Below are 21,901 nucleotides of genomic sequence, written 5' to 3'. Positions count from 1 at the left end.
TTGTGGAATGAGGACAAACTTGATAATACAAGTTGGGTTACTTTTTCGTCGGTCGTATCAGTATTAGCTCATCTAACCAAGGGATACAGGAAATCTTGTTTGATGATCCTTTCATAATTTGAAAATCTGTGAGACGTGACTAAAGGCAATAATTTCTCAGCCTTGGCATTCCATTTCTTGATATTCTGATGTCATGGACACAAGAATATATAGTCTATGGGACTCTGCCGATCGTGCGATAGAAAACGTTGATTTACTAGTACTACTAATTAAGGTAGAGATGTTGTCTAGTGTTGATATCTCCTTTGACAGAATGGAAATAAGATTGTATTGATAGAAGTTTCATCACTTTCGTGATCAACGTTGTAACAACTGAAAAGTTAAAAAAAACCTTTGACTAGCCATTTGTTATTGTTAAATCACATCTGTCAAATGATACATTTGATGACAGTAATGCCGAGTCATGGTAACTCGCTTTTATTTTTTCTGATTTTTCTACCAAATACTTTTTTCGTTGGCAAGAAGACAGTGAAATCTCAAGATTCACTTTCATAAACTTTCCAAAAGCTGAAGGGCTAATATCTGGGTAAACAATCTCGTTTATTCAAGTTCGCGCGAAAAACAATTGCATAGCACGGAACGTGCGAAAAATCAATTCATTACGCAAGCGGACGTTCAACAATAGCCAATCAGAAGTCGGCAGTTTGCCAGCATTGACACGAGCTTGTGATCAGTGTTTTATGTCCGCCTTTTGTGATTGTTCTTTGGTAGCGCATTAAGTTTATTGAATTTTCGGTAATTGTGGTGGTCTTTACAAGGGATTTTTGTTCACCTAGGTGATTAAGGAGAATATATTAACTTAGGCTGTTTGGATGTTACGTAAATGCACGCCGTGGATTTTTACCCCACGTCGCTTGCGGGAGTCGACAGCTTTGTTTTTGCAGACTGAGCCCGGCAGTTGACCTTTGACGAACTATTTCATGCCCGGCCGTGAAGAGGGCTATCTGAACAGAAAAGGCCGGCAGCTGTTATCATCCTCAAGCCTTTCCCTTAGGAATGAAAAATGGAAGTAAAGGTATGTCTTTCTTGTCAATTTTTGTTAGGCAAACCATGCCATCCCATATGCAGTCTCACGAAATGATAGATCCTGTAGATCTTGATCTTGACCGAAAATCGCTGATTTGTGTTGCAATCGCTGATATTTTTAAGGTGTCGTTTCGTTTCCGTGCTTAAATCTTCAAGGGCTTTAGAAAGAAACTGGCTTGTTTATATTGTTGGTGGTACGTTACGGTGCTTCGTTTCACCGGCGTTTCAATAATAAATTTTCTGGACATTATAAATCTAGCCTCGATACATATTTCGTAAAATTTCCTTTGTGATGAGACAAAACAAGTAAAGTTATTGGTCGCTCTAGAATTTTATAAATGCGGTAAAGAGCCAGCAGAAAGTTTAATCGAGAACAAATTGCGGACCCTCACTCGTGTTCACGTAACATAAATGAATTTAGGCTTATGCATATTAATTTGTTGAAAGTGCCAGTCTTACAATAGAAAATAAGCTTAGATCTTGTTGTTGACCTACTGAAGTTAAATGACAGTCTCTAACACACGAATCTATAGCAATGTTTGTGTCAATCCTTTTTTTGTCTTCACGGTTCGAGAGTTTTTCGAGAGTTCGTGCAAGTTAGGCTACTGTGTGTTCCAAGTGCCAACTCTCTTTGTGGAGTATTGAATTCAGAATAATTTCCTATGTTCTTAGTTATAATTCGCTTCATCAGGCTAGTGTCATATTTCCAACTCACACAGCTTGTCTTGTTTTCATTTCTGTCTGCCAGAGAATGTCGCGTTGATACATAAGCTTAATCTTTTTCCGGATAACTTAACTTTGCACGTCTTTGATTTTATTATTTAGCATTAATTGTAGACAAATGTACGTTGTAGATCCCAAGACTAAATTATTTTGTCCTCTCTGCCCTCGTCCTCATAAATTTGTTTGAAAGTTCCCCCGTCAGCTCAGTCTTCTTTAAAGTTGTTTCTGACTTATGCCCACTGCAGAAAAACACTGTATTTGCTCTGTATCTGTATGTGCTAAGTACTGTACATCAGATCAAGTGTAGATCCATAATTTGTTGATCATTGACCTTATCTCAGAAGATTTGATCCTTTGTGCATGCCAGCATAAAGAAGGCCTAGTATTTGAAATAGGGTATTTCCTTCAGTGTTGTCACATGATGTAAAACAACTAAGGTTTGTCGTGCAATTGCTATGCACGTACATGTGTGAGTCCCTTTTAGGATATGATGTGGCAAAATAAAGAAAATCATATGATACGGAATCTGATCACTTCAGACAACTGATCAGTGCAGTTAAACCTGAAGATGGACTCACAAAAAGAGCTGGGACATGGAACAGATTGTTTGCTTAATTGTCAATTATCCACCTGCTTGGCCAACTAGCAGAAGAGCTCCTCCCCTTCCAAATATGTTCCCCATTTACAGTGGGACAGACAATTGGGGCCACTCAACATTCACTGGCCATTCAAAGGTCGTGTTTGCAGCAAAGAAGTGTGACTTTGATAGTTTGTCGCACTGTACATGGTGAGGACATCACAAAGTCTTTCTTTTCGTGAATTTTTAATTTTTTGCAACTTTGATTAAACTAGCTTCAACAAAGGTGAAAAGTCTCTTTTCCATTGAATCAATAATAATTATTCTAGTGATCCCTATCTTGCACATCTCTATGAATGTGCAGAATTTTTTTCCAAAGGTTAGTTCATTGAAGAAAAAACTTCTAGATCTGTTAAAGTGCCTTTGAATTGCTCTTATTCCAGTAAATATTTGGTCTTTTTAACTGTTTTCAACCTGCAAAAACAAGGCATATTATTTAAAATCAAATCTGATGGAATGTAAATATCTGCGATTGTACAATACAATGGCTAGCATAATTTGAGATCAGTTGTGAGAAATTGTACCATTGTATAATATCAGAATTCTCTGAAACCCTATCAGGTAGAAATTTTTGGGTTAAAATGCTTTGCTGTTTTCTTTATGCAGCTATCAATGGTTTACCCAGCATGTGGGGGGGGGGGGGGGTCAACCCATGGGAATTAGACTTAGTGGAGTGCACGTGGGTAGGGAATTTGACATCCTGAACGTCCTTAGGGTAGGAAATTTGACTCAGCCACCATCTTGGAAAGTGGAGGACCAGGGAATGAGTGATGAGAGGTCTGCCATCTTAGAAAATACCCAGTAATTGTTGAATAAGTTTCCCACATTTTGATGTGTTCATTTCTTTGTGAAGGATGACAGAACGAGAGTTAGAAGTATCTTGTTGCTTTTTAAGTTTTTGAAGTTTTATGACAAAAAGTATTTTGTCCCTCGACATTGAGAAGCAATACTTGCACAAAGTCTCATTTGAAAATATGCTTTCTACTTACATATTTTCACCAGAGGCTGCCCTGCCACAAGTTTTTGATATAACGGAAAGATAAAAAACTCATACTGGACTACAGTTACAAACACCAGCCCTTCTATTAGACATGACCCTTCTTGATGATGACATGTCATGTTCTGGCATTGCACATTTTTCATTGCTGTAAATATTGTGTGAAACAATACAAAGGTACTCTTGGGAGTATAAAATGTGCCAGCCATGCTAAATATCCAGCTAGAATATGTCTTCTACACTTGGGGAAATGCACAAAGTATACTGATAATATTTCTTTTGTAGAGGTAGATGGACCTATAACTGGGAGGACTTATAAGTGGGGGAGCATATAAGTGGCAGTTTACAGTATGTGCAGTTAGAATAAAGAGAAAATAAGCTAAAAATACTATGAAACTAAACTAGGCACACAGTTGCCACTACAATGAACTCCTTGAACAATAGAAAACTTTTTCCCTGTATTTGCATAGCCTGATATAAACACGAGAGGGGTTGGGAGAATCTGAGACGGCTATGCAAACCTGAGATGAAGTCCAGGGTTTACATAAATGTAGAGAATTCTCCCAACGCCTCTCGTGTTTACATCAGGCTATGCAAATACAAGGGAAAAAAGTTTTCTATTGCTTTTATAAATTAACTTTTCTGAGAAAAAATGCAACACTCTTTGTTATGATGCTGATTAAAAGAGAAATTCTCACTAGACACGAAGTTTTGTACATGAAGTCTTGCTTGTGTAATCAGTTTTTGTTTTGCAAAAAAGAGGTGTTCCAAAGTATGGATTTTTCTTACTTAAAATGTCAGCGTAAGTGAAAAAAAATTGACACAGCATGTTTTGTAAAGATTTTCCAAGTTTCAGCTGACGAGGGAATGGGTAAATGTTAAGTAAAATTGTTGAGTGTTCAACTAAAAAAGTTTTTGAAATTCATGCCTGCATGATTAGCATGCGAAAAGCAAAACATCTTGACGCCACAACCATGTTTACATACTCTCATGCAAACATGCCTCTTGGCCAATCAGAGCGTGAGTACTATCTTAGTTATTTTATGAAGTAAGTCATAATCATATTATGATACCAAGCCCTTCTAAACTGTGAAGTTGCAAGTACATTTATGATAATTTTAATTCTGGCTAATGGATGGGCCAGTTATTACTTCCTACTTCAGTGGTACACTCATACAGAAATTAAATAAAGCATCATAGTGTTTCAGATTGCTTGTTTTTGTCTCTTGCCTGGTTGGTTCATCAAGCATACCATACAACATAAAAAAAATGCAAGACAAGACAAAGCTAAAAATTTTGACCTGTTTTCTTTTGGTAAAATTATTTTAAGTCATACTTGAACTGAAAAATTACATCACCAAGTAGAAAGAATAAGCTAAGGATATTTAATTACTTGTCTCGATATATTGAGAAACAATAATTGTTTGTCAATATATCGAGACAAGTAACAAACTCTGTCGAGGGGCATTATGGGCAAACGTGCAGTATAATCAAGAAATAACTAGTTTGTGACCTGCTTTCTTTGGATTCATACCTATCTTTCACTGGATCGTACCTGCCTTTCAATGGATCGTACCTCATAATACAATATTTGTTAGCTTTATTCCATTGGTTTATTCCTCTATGGCATTTAATTAAAAGCACAAGAAATCTTCTAATTATAGAGTTATTTTTACCTTATAAAGAACTTAGGTTATCAGTTTTGATTTTCATGCCAAGAAGAGAAATTAATTATAATTTTAAAAGGAAGTTATTTGCTGTTCTTCTTCCACAGTGCTACAAATTATTAATTTTACCACATTAGCATTAGCAAGATGAAAGCATATTTAATTTAGCTGCCTTCAATGATTATCACATTCCAAAAATTTGCTCAGTATGTTTTGTATGCATGAACTTAAAGTTTGGTTATGCATAGTTGATGTTAAGCTTGCTTTGTGATTGAGTGGCTTTAAAAGCAATTATCTTTTTTAATGTTTAATAACAGTTGCATCTGTTTCCTGGTAGAGCCAGTTATTACATATAATGTAAACAAGTCTTCACTAATTAACTCAAGTTATGCAGTCCTTAGTGACCAAGAAGCAGACAAGAATTAAAATCAAGAGTAAGTCTGATTGTTACTTAATTATTTCAGGATGATGTTAATCCATTTTTTATTAATTTTCAAATCTCCATTGTCTTCTCATTAGTTCAATTTTTAAGGTTTCAATTTAACTTCCCCATGAATAACTAAAAGCAGTTTATAATTGCCAAGAGGACACTTTTCTTGAAGAAGTTTTTGAAGTCTCACTTGAAATAGATTTGTTTAGTTACAAAACTATTTAACTTTTTAAAAATTTCTTTTGTTCCTGCCAGGTGCATGTATTGGACTGAAATTGCAACTTTCACACAGATATGTGACAGTTAATTTGCATCCCACTACAAAGATTTTTGCAGTTAGTTTTTGTCATAAATCATTCAGATTCAATGATGAAAGTGATAGAGTTTCATTTTGTTCATCTTTGTTTAAAATTTTATAGCTGACAATAGTACCTGCATGTCCTGGATTGATTTCTAAAGTCCATTTTTCTTTCTTTACTTTCCCTCCTGCCTTGCTTCATGAGTGCTTCGATCCATTCTTTTCTTATTAGTAATTATCTCGACGAGTTTGTAATTTCCTGCCCGTTAATGACAAATCAGTTCATGTTCAAAAGTCTATCTGACAGTCAAAAGCCATTAACTGCACGCATTACTTAGCCATCATACACAAACCACATGTAGTTGTCAAGACCTCATTTGAGGGAAATATGGTTTTTATATGCTTAACAGTTTTTAACTCACAGGTAAGAACAAGAGGCTGAAGCTATTGTGTTCAAGTTCAACTCACTCTGAACTAATTACAGTGTTGTTTATATTATTTCGTACTGGTTTTGTTTTCAAGTTGCTACTTGAGGTAATAACTGTGGTTATTGCTCATACATATTACTGTGTTTTTAAAAGCTACTATAACTTGTCTTCTGCCTTTAAATATGTCCAATATGTTTTCTTCCTATTTTTTGTATTATCCAAAACAACCATATTTTTGTAGAGATGATTGGAAAGGGAATCTTAAACAGAGATTTGTAAGTGATTGTGTTGCTATATAGAAACTTCCTCCTTCAGATTATTCAAAACGTATCATTTATGAGGAAATAGGAAATTTAAATCTGTGGCATTTCCATGGGCAAGAAGTTTGCACTTTTGGTAGAGTTTAAAATTCTCCATAACCGTTTTCTCTTTCCTTGAGTAATGTAAAATAATTAAGTGATTTACACACTGCATTAACTCTGCAACAGTAAACACAAAAAGCTTTCTTAGAAGTTAATAATTCACTTACCGTATTTTTGAGCTGAGTTTCCTGAAGTTCTCCTTGCATGCAGTTAAATCACAATTTTTTTGATCCTCAAAGAGTTATATGCGGTGTCAATGTTATAGATTGAGTTACAAGCATATGGATGAGGATGAGGCTGAGTAATGACAATTTTGAAGAATTATGCAGATTGAGGAGGGTGTTTTTTTTTACCAAAGCAGGTACACCTTCTGAGATCTGTATAATTCTTTGCATCATGCAAAAGCCAAATCCAATAATTAGTGACAGAGTACTCTATTAGTTATTTAAAATAATGATATTATTTCCTACTTAATCAATCTTCATAAAGTTCCTGTCTTCTTGACCATTTGCCTGGTCCTTGGAAGTTTTGTTTGCAAGTAATATTCTTCAGTAGTAGTTGTGGTACATTAAGTGGTGATTTTGCTATCCTTGTTATGTTTTAGGCTGTAGTTTGGCTATTTTTTTCGTCACATAATGTGTGAAATCTTCGGTTCTGCCAAAAACAGCTGAGCTACCATTACCTTCCTCTGTCCTCTTTCTTTTGATATTGGAACAATTGATGTCATTTGTAGTGATTTGGTCAAATGTCTTCCAAATTTGGTAAAAGCAGCTGCAGTTATGAAGAATGAGCCTGGGGTTTTGAGCAAATCAGAAACCAAGAAATTTTTTATAATGAATAGGTAATGGTGTGTCTTACCCATCATATCCAGCTTACCTTTTTAAAGAATTATTTAAATGTTATTTTGCAATAATTGTAATAATAATGACAAAATTTCATGTCAAAGTCATATTTTGGGATCCCAAATCTCTGCTTTGCATCCTCTGTTCTCTGTAGAGACCTCTTTGTGTCATAGGGAGGCTAGGAAAAAGTAAGCGTGCGGGCCAGCTTTGCATCCATGATGTTTTTGTTCAATCAATTTTTTTTGTACCGTGCACAAATGCATGGAGTGTTTGGGATGTTTTGTGTGGTTGAATTCCATGGATAGCATTTCATTTTGTTTGATTGTTTGTGCTTTTTCAAGAAAATTTAATTTTGAGTGGTACACTGGGGACATACTCTATGACCAGTTACCAGACTTAATTTTGTGTTCTTGAAAAATGAAAATCAGATACATCTGTAAGACGAGGATGTTATATTTTTAGCATCAGTCATTTATCAGGTTATGGATGAAGATTATATGAAGCATATAAAAATTTTATCATGTACCATTGTAAAAAAACGTTGTGTCTTTTGTTCTTTAAATTTTTTTAATCGATCTACTTATTGTTATAAGTAGCTGTTCATGTTGTTCTTCAGCAGCATAATTAAAAAATATATTACTGTTCTAGCGAGGCCTTAAACTGCTGTTTTAAAAAGATAAAACAGCAGTTTAAGGCCTCACTAGAACAGTTTTATATTTTATTATAATTAGCTTTTTATAGTTTCTTCCCCCATTATTTTCTCAATTATTGGGCTGAGTTGTCTTTTTAATGTTTCTCTGTCTGTCAGTTTGATTGCCCAGGATCATAGTCTTTTGCTCTCAGTGTAACCTTTACAGAATTTTTACTAGCCACTGCAACTTAACTAGATTCAAATCATTTAGTTCAGCATGACAAACACCAGTTGACTGAAATGATAGCTATAATGCCAAAATATTACTATTTTTGGCATTTTGATACATGTTCATGTATGTGGCACACTTTTTTAAAATACCTTTGTTGGAATTAAGGCTTTAAAGGATTATTTAAGATTTATCTTTAATAAAGGAAGGGTATAATCTTCCAGACAGACATCTGGCAGACAGATCAAGATATTAAATATTAATACTTTGGGTTTTAAGTAACAGTCTTTTACAATAATAATTATATTGTTGTTTTAACACTTAACTTGTTGTCTGATACAATTTTTTTACTTTATTTGTCCTGTCTGTTAAATTCATCAAAGTTCATAAATGCTCCATGGAAACCTAGGTCGGCTTTGTTAATTTTTTGTAGAAGCCGTTCATTATGTATTAGACTGACAGCCTTAATTCAGGTTGGGGTGAGGGCTGCTTAACTTAACCATTATCACAGTCATTTTGGTCCGAAAATAGGCTGAAAGTAGATTAGGAAAGATTGAGTAAAACTTTGGGGATAAGGTCTGACAGAATGTGCAGACAAATCCCTGATTTTGATCTGAATTTGTGGGATAGGAAATATAGTATTACTGTGAATCCTGTATAACATGTAACCCCCCCCCCTGCCCCTCCCCCTAAGTAGAAATGAAAATCATTCAGTGACTCCCAAAGCTTTATTTTTGAGCTTACTGTCTTATAGCCAAAAGCTTTATTCTGTCATTGGCGTAAGAATTAATGAATAAATGAGTGATGGCAAGATCATTTCTATAGCTCTTGTAGCGCATGGCGTAAACACGTAACCTTCGGTCCAAAAGGTACCATGTTCAATATCTGCTATTGCCCCTATCGCCCTATAGAATTAATTTTTCTTCTTTTTCTTTTTCTTGTTCTGAGTAGCATTGCTGGGTTCAAAACCTGGCATCGGCCATATTTTTTCCACGAATTCCGTAGAGTCCTTCCTTCTTCCTTTTTATGGTTAGTGGAGTACCGACTATTCATCACCAGTAAGCTTGTGTCCTCTCAGAGGACTATTTTTGGTGTAAAATGAACCTGTTTTAAGCTTAAACACCTCTATTAAACCGGGGACTTATACAAGATGCATGGGTGACTGTATATATATGTTCCCATACATTTGACAGGTCACGCTTTCAGTCATTAACATTGACTTAATGATATTATGATATTTAACCACCCAGTGACCCTGGTTCAATTCCTTACCATGGAGTCTTGGCCACACTTAAAAATAGCTAATGGCCAATTTGTCTCCTGACAGTTATCTTATTTGGGTTAATTGATTTCAGAGTGATGGTGTTGATGAGGAGATGAAGGATGATGTTGATTCTGTGCTGAGCTTGCTTGACAGAATAAAGAAAGAAAAGGAGAAAGCACTTCTTCAAACAGTAAGATTAAAATAATATTTGTGTAATACATAAATAATAATAATAAAATATTAAATTATTATTATTGTTTATTCTTACACTTAGGTTATTGTAGTGTGATTAATTGAATTAAAAAGAAATATAAATAAAACTGCATTTTGCATGTCTCAGGAATTATATGCAAAGTGGTTACCCATAGATAAACCACTGACCTTACAGAGAAGAATCAACAGCAATCTTAAAGGGCAGTGCCACTTATTATTACATGCAGGGATAAAATAAAGTTCTCTCTAGTCCTCTTGCCTTGGGAAAGAGGGCTGTCACTGTAGGGTTTCTTGTTGCTGGGTACGTGCAAATCTGTCAGGGAATTAGCCATCTAGAAACTTCCTTTGGTTTTGTGTTCCTCTTGTTTTCTTTGAGTCATGCTCATAGTAGTAAATCCCCAGTCCCCAGCCCTTTGTGACATTACCCTTGTCTAAGTATTGTTAGCCTAATTGTCTCATGTCATTTGCAGACTAATATAATGTAAATAAGTGTATTAGTGGTGATTAATAATTGGACAATAATAAGACCTGATTACCAACAACATTGCATAGAAGAAAATTTAGTTGAATTAACGACAGTGATGTAATAAGTCAATTTACCACCATAAAGAAACTTCAAAGCTGACATTTTAAGCACTATGTAGCCCTTCATTAGTGTGAATTGTTTCTCCTGGGTGCTTACTATTAACATATACCATCCAGTTTAAAATCTTGTGCATAAACATGTGAAAATTAAATTTGATCTTGTGGGAGAAGCACGGCTACAAGGCATATAAAAATCAACTGTAGAGTGGAAAAATAGTGGAAAAAAATTTGCAATTCCTCCATCAACAACCCAAATTTTCTGTTGCAGCCCAAAAACAATGTGAGTAAACTGTTTTATTCAGGTTCCAACCAAAATTTCAGATTTCTCCATGAAAATAGTAAGTACCCCTGGTTAGAGGGGTCAAATTCTAAATTAATTTAGTTGTTTTTTTAATAAATATTACCCTTTCTCTTGGCATTTTCTCAGACTGGATCTAGGTCAGTTCAAGAAAATGGAAGAATCATTCCAGGTATGGTAATCATTGTACTCAATTATTGCAGTCAATTTAGATGACCAAAATTAGGAGCACATTTCAATGTAAGTAATGTATTATACTCGTTCATGCATATGATGCAGTTACACACACTATACCTTATTTTCATACGCATCATGAAAAGATTGCCTTAGTTATCATGGGTAATCATTAGAGGTGCTTGTTAAATTTAAGATAATCATTTGAAGTATTGTCCAAAAAAAAGAGGCAATTAGATGAAAGGGAAGTTATCAGTTAATTTTTAATTTTTGGTATTAAGTAATATGTGTATACATGTGTTAAACACATAAAAGGGTTGAAAAAATGAGGTGCAGCCAAGGTTTTTTTTAGGTATAAGTTTAAGGGTGCATTTGATTGATCGTATTCCAGAATAAGAATACGCAAAAGTTTTGTTAAAAGTCTCTTGCACCGTGAGTATTTGGACCACTTAAATGCTACATACATAGTGAGGAGAAGTCATCACATTGCCATGGTAGCAAAAATTTTGGATGACAATAAACCAAAATGTCACTTAAAAAAAAGTGGATTCACACTGTTTCAAACTTCATTGATCTTATTTAATTTCATTTAATTTGTCAGAAGTTGGCGGAATTTTCTGGATTAAATCTGAAAGGACCATAAGTAAATTTAGAAAAAGAAACACAAAATTTTTGTGTTGTGCTCACCTACTCCATAAAGTGGGCACGTAAAATTAGGAAGTTTCTTGTCGCGGTCATGCAGCAACGGCTATGAAATGTACAAAAAAGTGTGATGCACGTGCAAAGATGTTTTTTGCCAATCTAAACCTATTGTTTTTTTGCTGTTCGCTGTCGCCGTTGCATCCAGAAATTTTGCTACCATGGTAATGTGACGTCACACTTCTCCTCTCTATTAATGTTTTATTTTAAGCAGATTTCTAAGATATTGCAATACAATTAATGCGATAGCAGATGATTTGTTGAGTTTATTCCATTGATTTTTATTCTGGAATATGGTCAATCGAAAACGCTGTAAGATAGGTGTGCTGCGGGTCTGGATTTACGACATCTCAACATAACATTTTAACTATGCAGTGATTTTTTATGAAATTCTGAGCTAAAACTGGCAAACATTTTATGCAATAATATTGAGATCCGATCTCCAAACCTCCTTCTAGGATGTGATTTTCCTTTATTTCTCTTCTTGATTTGTTTTTATAAGTTTGAGAACTTTTTTTTTTTTTTCAGATTTAAAGGAGAATGATGTTATTGATGAGCTGCAGAAGAAACAAACTTCTGTGGTGATGAATTTAAAGTCTGTGGGCAAGTCAAAGGAGTCGCGTGCAATGTCTGGCAGCTCAGGAGGCGAAACTGCACAAAGTGACTCAGGAGACAACTCTAAAAAGAGAAAACAGAATGCTTTCCTGGTGGAGGTTCAGGAAAGAGCAGAGGTAAGGAACACACTGTACATAAACAGCTGCAAATTAATGATGACCTACAAAAGCTAATGGTCAGAGCCACTATGTATACTTGTTTAAAACATGTTTCGTTCGTTTATAACACGTTATCAAACATAACCATACCAAAATTAACAATAATAATAATAATAATAATAATAAAATTCAACCAATAATAAATTAATAATACATTATGTGTAGCTGTATACAATTTTCTTCTCAAAAATTGCCGAATAATTGTTTTCTCAGTTTAGTTTAGTTCGTTGTTGTTTTGTTTGTTTGTGGTATATTTGTGCCCCGGTAACACTCTCTAGAATGAACACTCGGGTAGTCCCGAGATTTAGATTCATCAAATTGTTAGAAATGTGTGAAAATTCATGGCTGAACCAATGTTCAAAACTGCTTCTTAAAAAGAATATCATTATCAAACATATTACTCGCTTTAAATCTAAGGGAGGTGCAGGACTTTCTTGGGAATTGTTATTAGTGCATGAAAATTAACTAGTATCCTGAAAATTGCTTTGAAAACGGCGGTGTATATCTTGTTAGAGGTCAAATTTGATTTCAGGTTAACTTTTATTGAACCTAGGTTGATTCTCACTTTCGAATGTCTCCTAGCCCTAGAAGACAAAGGAAATTAAGAATCAACCAAGGTTAAGAAATTTTAACCTGAAATAAAATTTGACCTTTAACATATCCAACAAAACGTTTAGAGGTGAGCCTTTTGGCTGGGGCATCACTATGTATGTTTGCAGTTATTGGTAAAAGGCTTTCTACAGATTTTAAGGTGTTGCAGTCATGCAGACATTTTATTTGGTTGTATATGCAGGTAATAAGTAAAAGTGCCAGGAAAGCGCCAGAAGCGGTTGTGTCATCAATTGGACAAAATATAGAAGGAGATCCTGATACAGTAAGTGAGCACTTAGCCATAGTCTTGGCGTCAGTGTTAGTAGATTAGGATCATTACAGTTTTTGTTTCAGTTGTAGTTTACTCAAGTCTTGGCAGTAAAAAAAAAAAAAAAAGCACTTTATTTCAGTGTCAACGTATTTAGCACGAAAGTGCTAATTGGGGACACTATATTTTTACGTCTCCTAATAGAGACGGGACCGCCATTTTACGTGATCATCCGAGCCACGCGAAGGTCCAGCCGCCTGCGGGGCAAAGGGAGTACTGCACTGCACCGCAAAGTAAAGATAAAGTTGAGTATTGGTCCGGTCCCGGAAATCGAACCCGCGACCTCCCGCTCTGCAGTCAAGCGCTCTACCGACTGAGCTAATCCTGCCGCGCAGAACAGAGTGAGGTTGCATTTTTGAAAATGGACAGGAAAATAGAGCTCCGGATTCCCGGCCTTTATTCCCACCATGTTGCAGTAATCTTCTTAGCAAATTCAACCATCGCGCTGTATATTTGTGTTGGGAAGGGCGACATTGTAGTTTGTTGGTCATTTAATATCAGCGCTTTTCCTAACCTTTAACCTCCCTCATAATTGTTTTATTATACCCACTGTTTCAATGGAGACATGGAAACCCTTTAATTAGGGATTCCATACTTTTAAAACCTGCAAAACCACAAAGGTTGCTAGGGGAATCAACTGGTTTTAATTAAAAAATAATAATAACAAAGCGAGCTTTTACATGGTCTTGTTATCAGTGTTAGTAGTGTGGGATTATGACAGTTTTTGTGCTATTTGCAGTGTACTTAAGTCTTGGTAATTATAACTTAAACAGAATAACGTTAAGGTGTTTTGTTGAAAAAGGATCTTTTTGAAAAAATTAATAGAAAAGATAAGAGCTCTTTATTCCTTTATGCCCACCATGTCGTGTTACAATTCTTAGCAAATTCGACCCCTAGACCACAATATGCATGGATATAGGAATCAAGATCGGTTGATGCAGGAAAAAGAAGATCATTCACGTAAGAAAATAACACCGCCATTCGGTTCTAAATTTTACGACTTCCATAGCCAATCGTACAGGCGCGTACACTCTATTTCAGTTCTAAATTTTTGATCGGAAGACGAAATGTAATGGTATGATCATTCTAATAAAACATCCTTCTCAACTCATGGTCTTATTTCATTTTTTCCCATCTGTTACTTACCACTTTTAAAAGTTAGTCGTTACCGTTATTGGCTTGGAATAAAACTAATGTGGGTATTTAGCATTAGAGCGGAACTATAGCAATCTGGCATATGAGCATTATTGTCACTCTGCTCCACCTTTTTATTTGTAGGAACAGTTTTTGAAGAAGATTCGAGCAGCACCTTCCGTGTCAAGTGAAAAGCAAGTGAGTTATTTCAAAACCGTGCATGCATTGTTTTCTTCCTTTTCCTGGTGCTCGTTCACTCACTCACTCAATGTTGTCTCCGACATTTTTTTCCAGCAGACAGGAGTCACAGAGACTAGAGAACAAAGAAGCAAATCCGCATCAGAGGTTGATTTGTCAGTAGTCGTGTCGGTAAGTAAAGCTTGGAGCCTCCCCATCACGCAGACGGTCTTCTGGCTCGTCATGAAATCCTCCCCAACGAGGGGAAAGAATGCGTTATCAAACGCTAAGAACGTCTGCGTGGGACGCTATCTAGCATGCTACCTTTTCTCTTTCTCTCTTTCTCTTTTCTCTCTCACTCGAAAGGTAGTAACACTTCACTGTCTTCCAGTTTACACTATGCTCCTCCTCTCCAAAGTGTATGTCGTTTTCACTTATAAAATAATTACTTTCCTTTCCCTTTTTCCCTGACATGTACAAACTTCCACCCTCTTCCCCCCCCGTCCTTCCCCGCCGTATTAAGGACATAGGGTTTGTTAGCTTTCAATACGCGTCTTTAAATTTTAACTACAACTTAATTTTCAATTTCTGTTCATAACGGTAATGATTCTGATACTCGACGACGGAAAATGTGCGCCGTTTTGTTCCTCTCGTCCAGTGGCCTTTTGTTTTGCGTCCATTAGATAACACGCACTTAAAACATATTTTTGAAATGTTAGTTCAGCGTATTTTAAATGTTAGGTACGTATATAAACATAACAAGTATCGTTTCTCTTCGTTACAGACTTCGTCGCAACTGAATTTGGAGCCTCAAAAGTCCAAAATTCCACTCGGAAGATCAGGATCGTTGAAGGGACGTAGGAAACCCACGGCAGCCGCTAGGCGAAAGAGTCTGAAGTCAGGAGTAACAGACGACTGGGACGATACAAATGCTATTAGTGAAGAAGATGACTCGTAAGTCGCTAAAAAGCAACTACTTTCTCTTTTGTGGAGGCTTGCTTAGCAGCGCGGCGTAGCAGTCGTTTCCTGGTGCGAGGGAGCATGGTCCCCAGGAAATGACTCATCGCAACGCATGTTTCCTCGCGCCTCATTCGCTTTAGAAAGAAAAGGGCTGCTACGCTGGATAGGTTTTCCCTTTATGCCATTGTTTTGGTGGCTGGAACTAAAGTGTGGTAGTTGGGGCTTTTCAAGAGCGATACTCTTTACTCGAGCCGGCAGACTTCTTTTACCCCCGAAACATGTTAGTGCATGTGAATATCACGTGTCGTATAAACTTGCTTTGCTTGCACGGGTGGGTTCTACAGCTACTGGTCAGGTGCAGCTACTGGTCAGGTGTTGAGAGTTTTGATTGTGAGGCTTTCTTCCTTGTAGAATGGACGAAGATGAAACCGGAGTGGGTTTGTCAGGCGGGAACTTCATCATAAAGGACCCTCCTCAAATGGATGCAGGTGGTGAAGTAAAACCACGAACCAAGCCTAAGCCCAAGGTTAAGAGTCAGACGGTGGCAGGAATAGCGCTACCGGGACTCGCTCAGGCTTTAAGCAAGAAAAACCTCCATAAAGACGATGTGGTAAGTTGAATTTTAAAACATCATCTTGTTTGTTTGTTAGTTGGTTGGTTCTTTTCTTACATGTAGTTTTAAGTCCGTAAGCACTTGTAATTACTTGCGGTTGTTGAAGACTTTGCGTAGTTTCTCCACCCTACGATGTTAATCAGTTTAGGGCCTGCTGCCTTAAAAAACAAAATGAAATTTTAATTCTATCTTTTTTATTAAGAATTACAATAATCCATTCCGCCCTAGCCTGAGTAGAGATGGCCGAAATTCAGGCTTATTCCACTGAGCACTGTTTTTGTCTTATTTCTGTGGTTCTTGCAAGAGAAGAAAAAGTCTGATAAATCGACAATAGATGTAAGATACACAAATTTCGTGGAATATTTGGTTTTGTTTAATTCTCATTTTCGGTAAGTACTTTTCTGGCATGACACTTTCTGCTCTATTAAATACTTACTCTTGTAATACAAGAGTAAATGGCCGCTTATTGTACAACGTTTCCTGTTTCTGCAAATTGTACAAATTCCTTTTATTGATTGCTTCGAAATAAACTTAATGACCACAACGTTATGATATTCATTCCCAAAATGGACTTTTTAAGAACTATTTTCCAAAAGCGCAGTGTTCAAGTTCTACGGAACCACTTTCGGGAAGAGCACCGAAGAAGGGTAATATTCCATGTTATTTATTTTCTTCAGCGTCCTCAGGTTAGTGCGGCAGAAATCGTCCGTGCAGCTGCTGAGAACAAAAAGAATCAAGTACTCAAGGAAGAGAGAGTGGAGAAGGAACCGGAAAAACCAGCTTGGTTAGTAGAAGCCGAGGCGAGGAGGAAACTTCATGAACAACGGAGACACAATCGAGCAAAACAACACCAAGAAATGGACAACGATAAAACGACGGAAAGTACACTTTTGAATGGTGTTGTTTTAAGTCCAGTTACTCAGAGATCCGAACGATTCACTAATAAAACAGAAAACAATGGAACTAATTTGCTTCACAATGTTATGGTCCGACCTGTTGGGAAACGCGATCCAGTACCGACGAGATCCGAAGATGACAGCGATTTTAGTCGGAATGCATTAAACGTCCGCCTACGTTCTGTGCCTAAACAAGGCATTTCAGCTACTGACAGCGACAATGACAAAGAGAACGATAGTATCAAACCTCATAATGTTCACTTACGCCCTATACCGAAGCCAGAACCTGCAGTTAACAATGACTCAACTGAGGATATGCGGGGAAGATTTCAACCCGTGCGTTTGAAACCAATTTTTTATCCAACTGCGCCCACAACTCAGAGGTCCCAAAAAGTTGCGGATTCTGAAGTAGCACCATCCTTAAAATCAGCGGGGACATTATCTGCGGGTCCTGCAGTTGAAACGTCCGAAGTCGTTCCGATGGCGGTACGAACATCTTCCGAAGTAACGGCTTCCAGTACATCACCTATCAAACCAGTAACACAATCCTTTTCGCAGACGGTTACTTCATCTCGTGTTCATGTAAATGACTATGCGTCAGTACATGCCGCCGTGGAAGAGGCAAAATCATCCCCCGAGTATCACGTCGTTCGTGCTCTTTCGGCGATAACCTCGGAAAAGCGGACGATGAAACGATCAGAACCGAAGGTTGTCGAAGCCTCCTCGCGTCCAAGAGGCGGCTCCATAGTTACGGTCTCGTCTAATTATGTGAGTGCACCGCAAAAGGTGGCGCCTAAGAAGAAACCAAAACCAGCAAACAGATCCAAAACAGTGACTGTAACCGCATCAGAGGTACCGGATCCTTTAACAGCTAGGAGGAAGAGCGCTGAATTAGTTCATGCCAAAGTAGAAGGTATGGGCACCTGGGCAACCTCAACTGCTGTATCGGTTGGTGACCCTGTGTCACACAATGTGAAGTCACACGGTGATCTGTGGAGAGCCAGGCACGGAAGTGACTTGCGTGACAGGGCAGATACGTTTGATTCGGCCTACAGACCTTCCTATACAGGGGAGGTGTTACCGAAATGGAAGATTGACCTTATTCAGAGGAAGAAGAACGTTACAACAAGGCCAGGTATGGGAGTTACTTTTAAATTTAATCGACGGGAAAAATAAGCCTACGAAAATGAGACTACAACCTTCAGAGTCATCAAAATATTTATTTTATAAACGTAAGCCGTTGCAAATTTTGGGTGGCCTGTATGTTTTCCAATTTTTAGCGCCGGCGATACAGCTTCGTTCCCAGTCCTTTCTCTTTGTTATGTAAAGTAACCTGGCATGTTCAATCGATAAAATTGATAATCGATAGACTTCGATAACAATCGATAGTAACTGATTAATTATATCGGAAATTGATGGAAATCAATAAAAGAATTTCTTGTGAGTAATTGTTATTTATCAATTTTTCATTTAGTTTTATCAATAGGCGACTTTGTTATACAGACTTCGCAAGCGACTTTGAAATCTACATTTAAAGAGCAACAATCAAACCTTGAGTAGCGGACACAATTTTTAAATGCATAAACTAAAGAAAAAGTAGTAAGTTTTAAGCGATTCTATAACGATCGATAAATCCGATATGTTATAACCTGCGATCAAGTCTTCTTTTTTTGGACAAGAGTGATGGCTCCAAAGAAAAAAAGGAAGGAGGGCCGCCTGATCACAGGTTAATAATGAGACCTTCTTAGCGTGTGAGTATTGATTTCTATCGATTGGTTTTTCGATATCGGTTTCACGATTGAACGTGCCGGGAAAGTAAGAACTTATTGGGGTAGTTATAAGAGTCTCAGGATGGACGACAGTGCCGGCAGTAGGAGGTACTCGCCGATTTTCATCTCGGAGTTCACTTGATGCAATGTGTTCACATTTAATTTGCCCCACTTAGCGACTGGGGTAGATTCTGGTGTTGAGATGTTTTAAACAGGTTTTTCCCGCGTTTTTGGCCGGTACCAGCTCCATATTTTCCCGCGGCTGTCAGAATTTGACCTGCAAATACTGTTTATCTTGAGTGTTTAGTTTACCATTTGTAACGAAAAACCCATCCCTCTTCGACCGAAAAAACTATCATTTCAAGGGATGCGCCAACGAAGTCTGCTACAGACGTTCGATAGATGGAAGAGAAAATTTTCTGCGCATTTAAATCGGATCGGGAAAAGAAGAATACTTTTAAGGTTTTCTATCTTTCGCGCGGAGTGAGTTGTATCAGTTGACATTCCAAACTTTCAGTTCCTTCTTGTGAATGCTTAACGTTTTTTTCGGTTTTGTCATTTTTTGTCTTTTTTTTTTTGATAGATCGTCCCCAACCTACAAATACTTTTAACTCGGTTATAGTACCACAGTGGAAGAAAGAACTCGCGGAAAGACGAAAAAATCGGCCCGAAACTATTAATGGCGTACAAATGTCCAACAAAGAAAACGAGCCCAAGACGTCACCTGAAATACCGCAGTGGAAGAAAGAAATTGTCGAAAGGAGGAAACGCCGAGAGACATCGCCAATCAGAGTACCTGACAAAATTGATCGGTCTCCGCAGACGCCTGAGTGGAAACAAAGGTTGTCGAACAACCGCCGAACCCAACCGATCGTTATTCCGAGAGGCCCATCGGAAGATTCCGGGGACCAGGTTCCAAGTTTCATGAAGGAGTTCGAGAAGAAAAAGAGAACTTTTCCTCGAGGTAATGAAATGAATGTAAACCAGTACCTTTCTCAGCACCCCGCAGATCTAATTTATCAGTGTTAATACTGAGACGAAGAAGTATCTAAGGTTTGATAGCTTGGTTGGATTGTTTGTCTCGCGTTTTAACGGAGTTGAACGCGCGCGAGCTTTCGTCACGTACCATTCTTCACCTATGGACAAAGTACCGTAAACTTCCTCTTTTAAGCCCTAGGCTTATGTAACTTTGTAAGGGGTTTTAGGAGGGCTTATAAACGGAGAGGCTTATATCGGGGAGGGGGGCGGGGAGGTTGCTTAAGCGTTCAAAAACAAGCTACAAAACAGTACTGATCAAAATACTTTTTGATTTTACTCGTTTTTTTAAAGCTTCAAAACGTCGACACAAATCGAAAGCTAAAGGGGGGTGTTTATTCCGTGGGGGTTATGATCGGAGATATTTTTTTGGTTACTGGTAGTTGGGTCTATAACGGGAGGGGGGAGCCTCATAAGCGGAAGTTTACGGTATGTTATAAAGTCGCTTTGATTCTTTTCAAAACAGAAATTAAAGAAATTACCTGTTTTCCAATAATTATTATTTTTTCACGGACTTGGTACGAATGTTCTTTCGCTCTTACGTTTTGTTCCAGAATTATTACCAAAAGTTGTGGTAGACGTTTTTCAACCCAGCGACATTTGACAAGCTTTGTTAGTAAATGGCTCTGTAGCTTCGATTGAATAGACATATTGTATTCTCGCGATCTTCTTCAGCATTAACGTCACCATACATCTCAGCAAATTTAGATTTTACTAGTTTAGTTTAACGGAACAGTTCGGTCGAATGACTTGTTTTCGTATCTTTCACACTTTTACTCTTAAATATCGCAAACATTTCATTGCAACTAAAAATGCCTCAGTTAGTTTAGACTGTACAGCGATAAGTGCCACTGCAAAGTACTGTTTAGTAGTTCTTGGAAGGTTGCATTTAGTGTTTTATTCATAGCGATGGCTAGAACCACGTTGTTCAGCGCCGGGGAAAAGCGTTTTGTTTAGTTTAAATATTAAATTTTTGCCCATGCACAAGCACGCCGCTCTTTGTAGCAAATATTTACGTTTAGTCAGGTCGGAGTCAAGTTTTGTGGGAAGGCCTAAGCGGAAATATCCGTTTCCTTCACCAATTAGTGGTCAGCAGAATAGTCTGTAAGAGCAGGCGTTTCCTACCCGGTACAACATTGTACGACAAGAAAAGTAGTCAGTCAGCCTTGATGCAAAAAGACCGTCTGTCAGCGTTGATGTAGTATGTTTGATGCCTGGGATTCTGAGTTACTGTCACTCTAATCATATTTAACCCTTTGTTATTTGCTTTGCAGGAGGAAGCAATGCAAGTTACGTATGACAGAAAAAAAGGTCCGGTTCGTTCGTTATTGAAAGATTTTTTAATATATCAACCATTCCACTTCAGAAAACGTCGAACTCATTTTGATTAGAAATATTAATGAGACAAACGGGGTTTTTGTCTTAGAATGTTTATACAAGTTTTACCGCGGGAAAGTGTTATTCCAAAAATTTTTGCTCATGCGAGGCACTCTACAATTTTGATGCACTAGATTTTTTATCTACTTTATAGTGCCAGATTTAATGAGAGATTTTGTGGCTTGGGTAGAGGGGTAAACAATCATTGGATTCTATTCATTATTTAATTATTCCAATTGAATCACCTGAAAGACTTTGCTGAATATGTTATTGTATTTTTGTAACAGGAAGTTGCGTTCCTTTATTTTTAAAATTATTGTTCTCTTGGTTTATTTAATTAGATGAGTAAGTCATGAATCGATGTTATAAATTAGACCCTGTTTACATAGAGTAGGGGACCCCGGTCTAGTGGGGTAGGTTTCTTTTGTTTTGTGTCCCCTAGAGCGTGAAAACAAAAGAAACCAACCCCACTAGACCGGGGTCCCCCACTCCATGTAAACAGGCCCTTAGTTGAATTGTCTAAGAGTGGACTGCTGAAACTTTTTGTACAGTGATTAGTGATGACATTTTTAGCATACCATTATAAAGAAAAAAAAAACCGGTCTCTTATCTGTCTCGTTTGCATAATTTTGTGTTTACTGCGGTCGAACCCCCCAAAAAACGTTTCGAAAACCAATCCGTGCCA

The 21,901-nt window shown here is 37.3% G+C and overlaps 1 protein-coding gene across 1 annotated transcript; it reads left to right on the top strand.

Annotated features, from left to right (window-relative positions):
• The first annotated feature begins 809 nt into the window (after nt 1-809).
• Nucleotides 810-21,590, top strand: LOC140951613 (uncharacterized). Its single transcript, XM_073400900.1, has 12 exons — nt 810-1,075; nt 9,686-9,784; nt 10,820-10,862; nt 12,092-12,294; nt 13,130-13,210; nt 14,534-14,587; nt 14,684-14,758; nt 15,351-15,520; nt 15,938-16,136; nt 16,817-18,170; nt 19,388-19,768; nt 21,114-21,590. Exons 1-12 carry the CDS (start codon nt 1,064-1,066, stop codon nt 21,137-21,139), a joined length of 2,697 nt encoding a protein of 898 aa, XP_073257001.1. The 5' UTR covers nt 810-1,063; the 3' UTR covers nt 21,140-21,590.
• The last annotated feature ends 311 nt before the right edge of the window (nt 21,591-21,901 follow it).

The sequence above is a fragment of the Porites lutea genome, chromosome 11 (assembly GCF_958299795.1).
Source record: "Porites lutea chromosome 11, jaPorLute2.1, whole genome shotgun sequence".
In the NCBI taxonomy this organism is placed as follows: Eukaryota; Metazoa; Cnidaria; class Anthozoa; order Scleractinia; family Poritidae; genus Porites; species Porites lutea.
The sequence above is the reverse complement of the archived record's forward strand: the minus strand, read 5'-3'. Positions and strand labels throughout refer to the sequence as shown.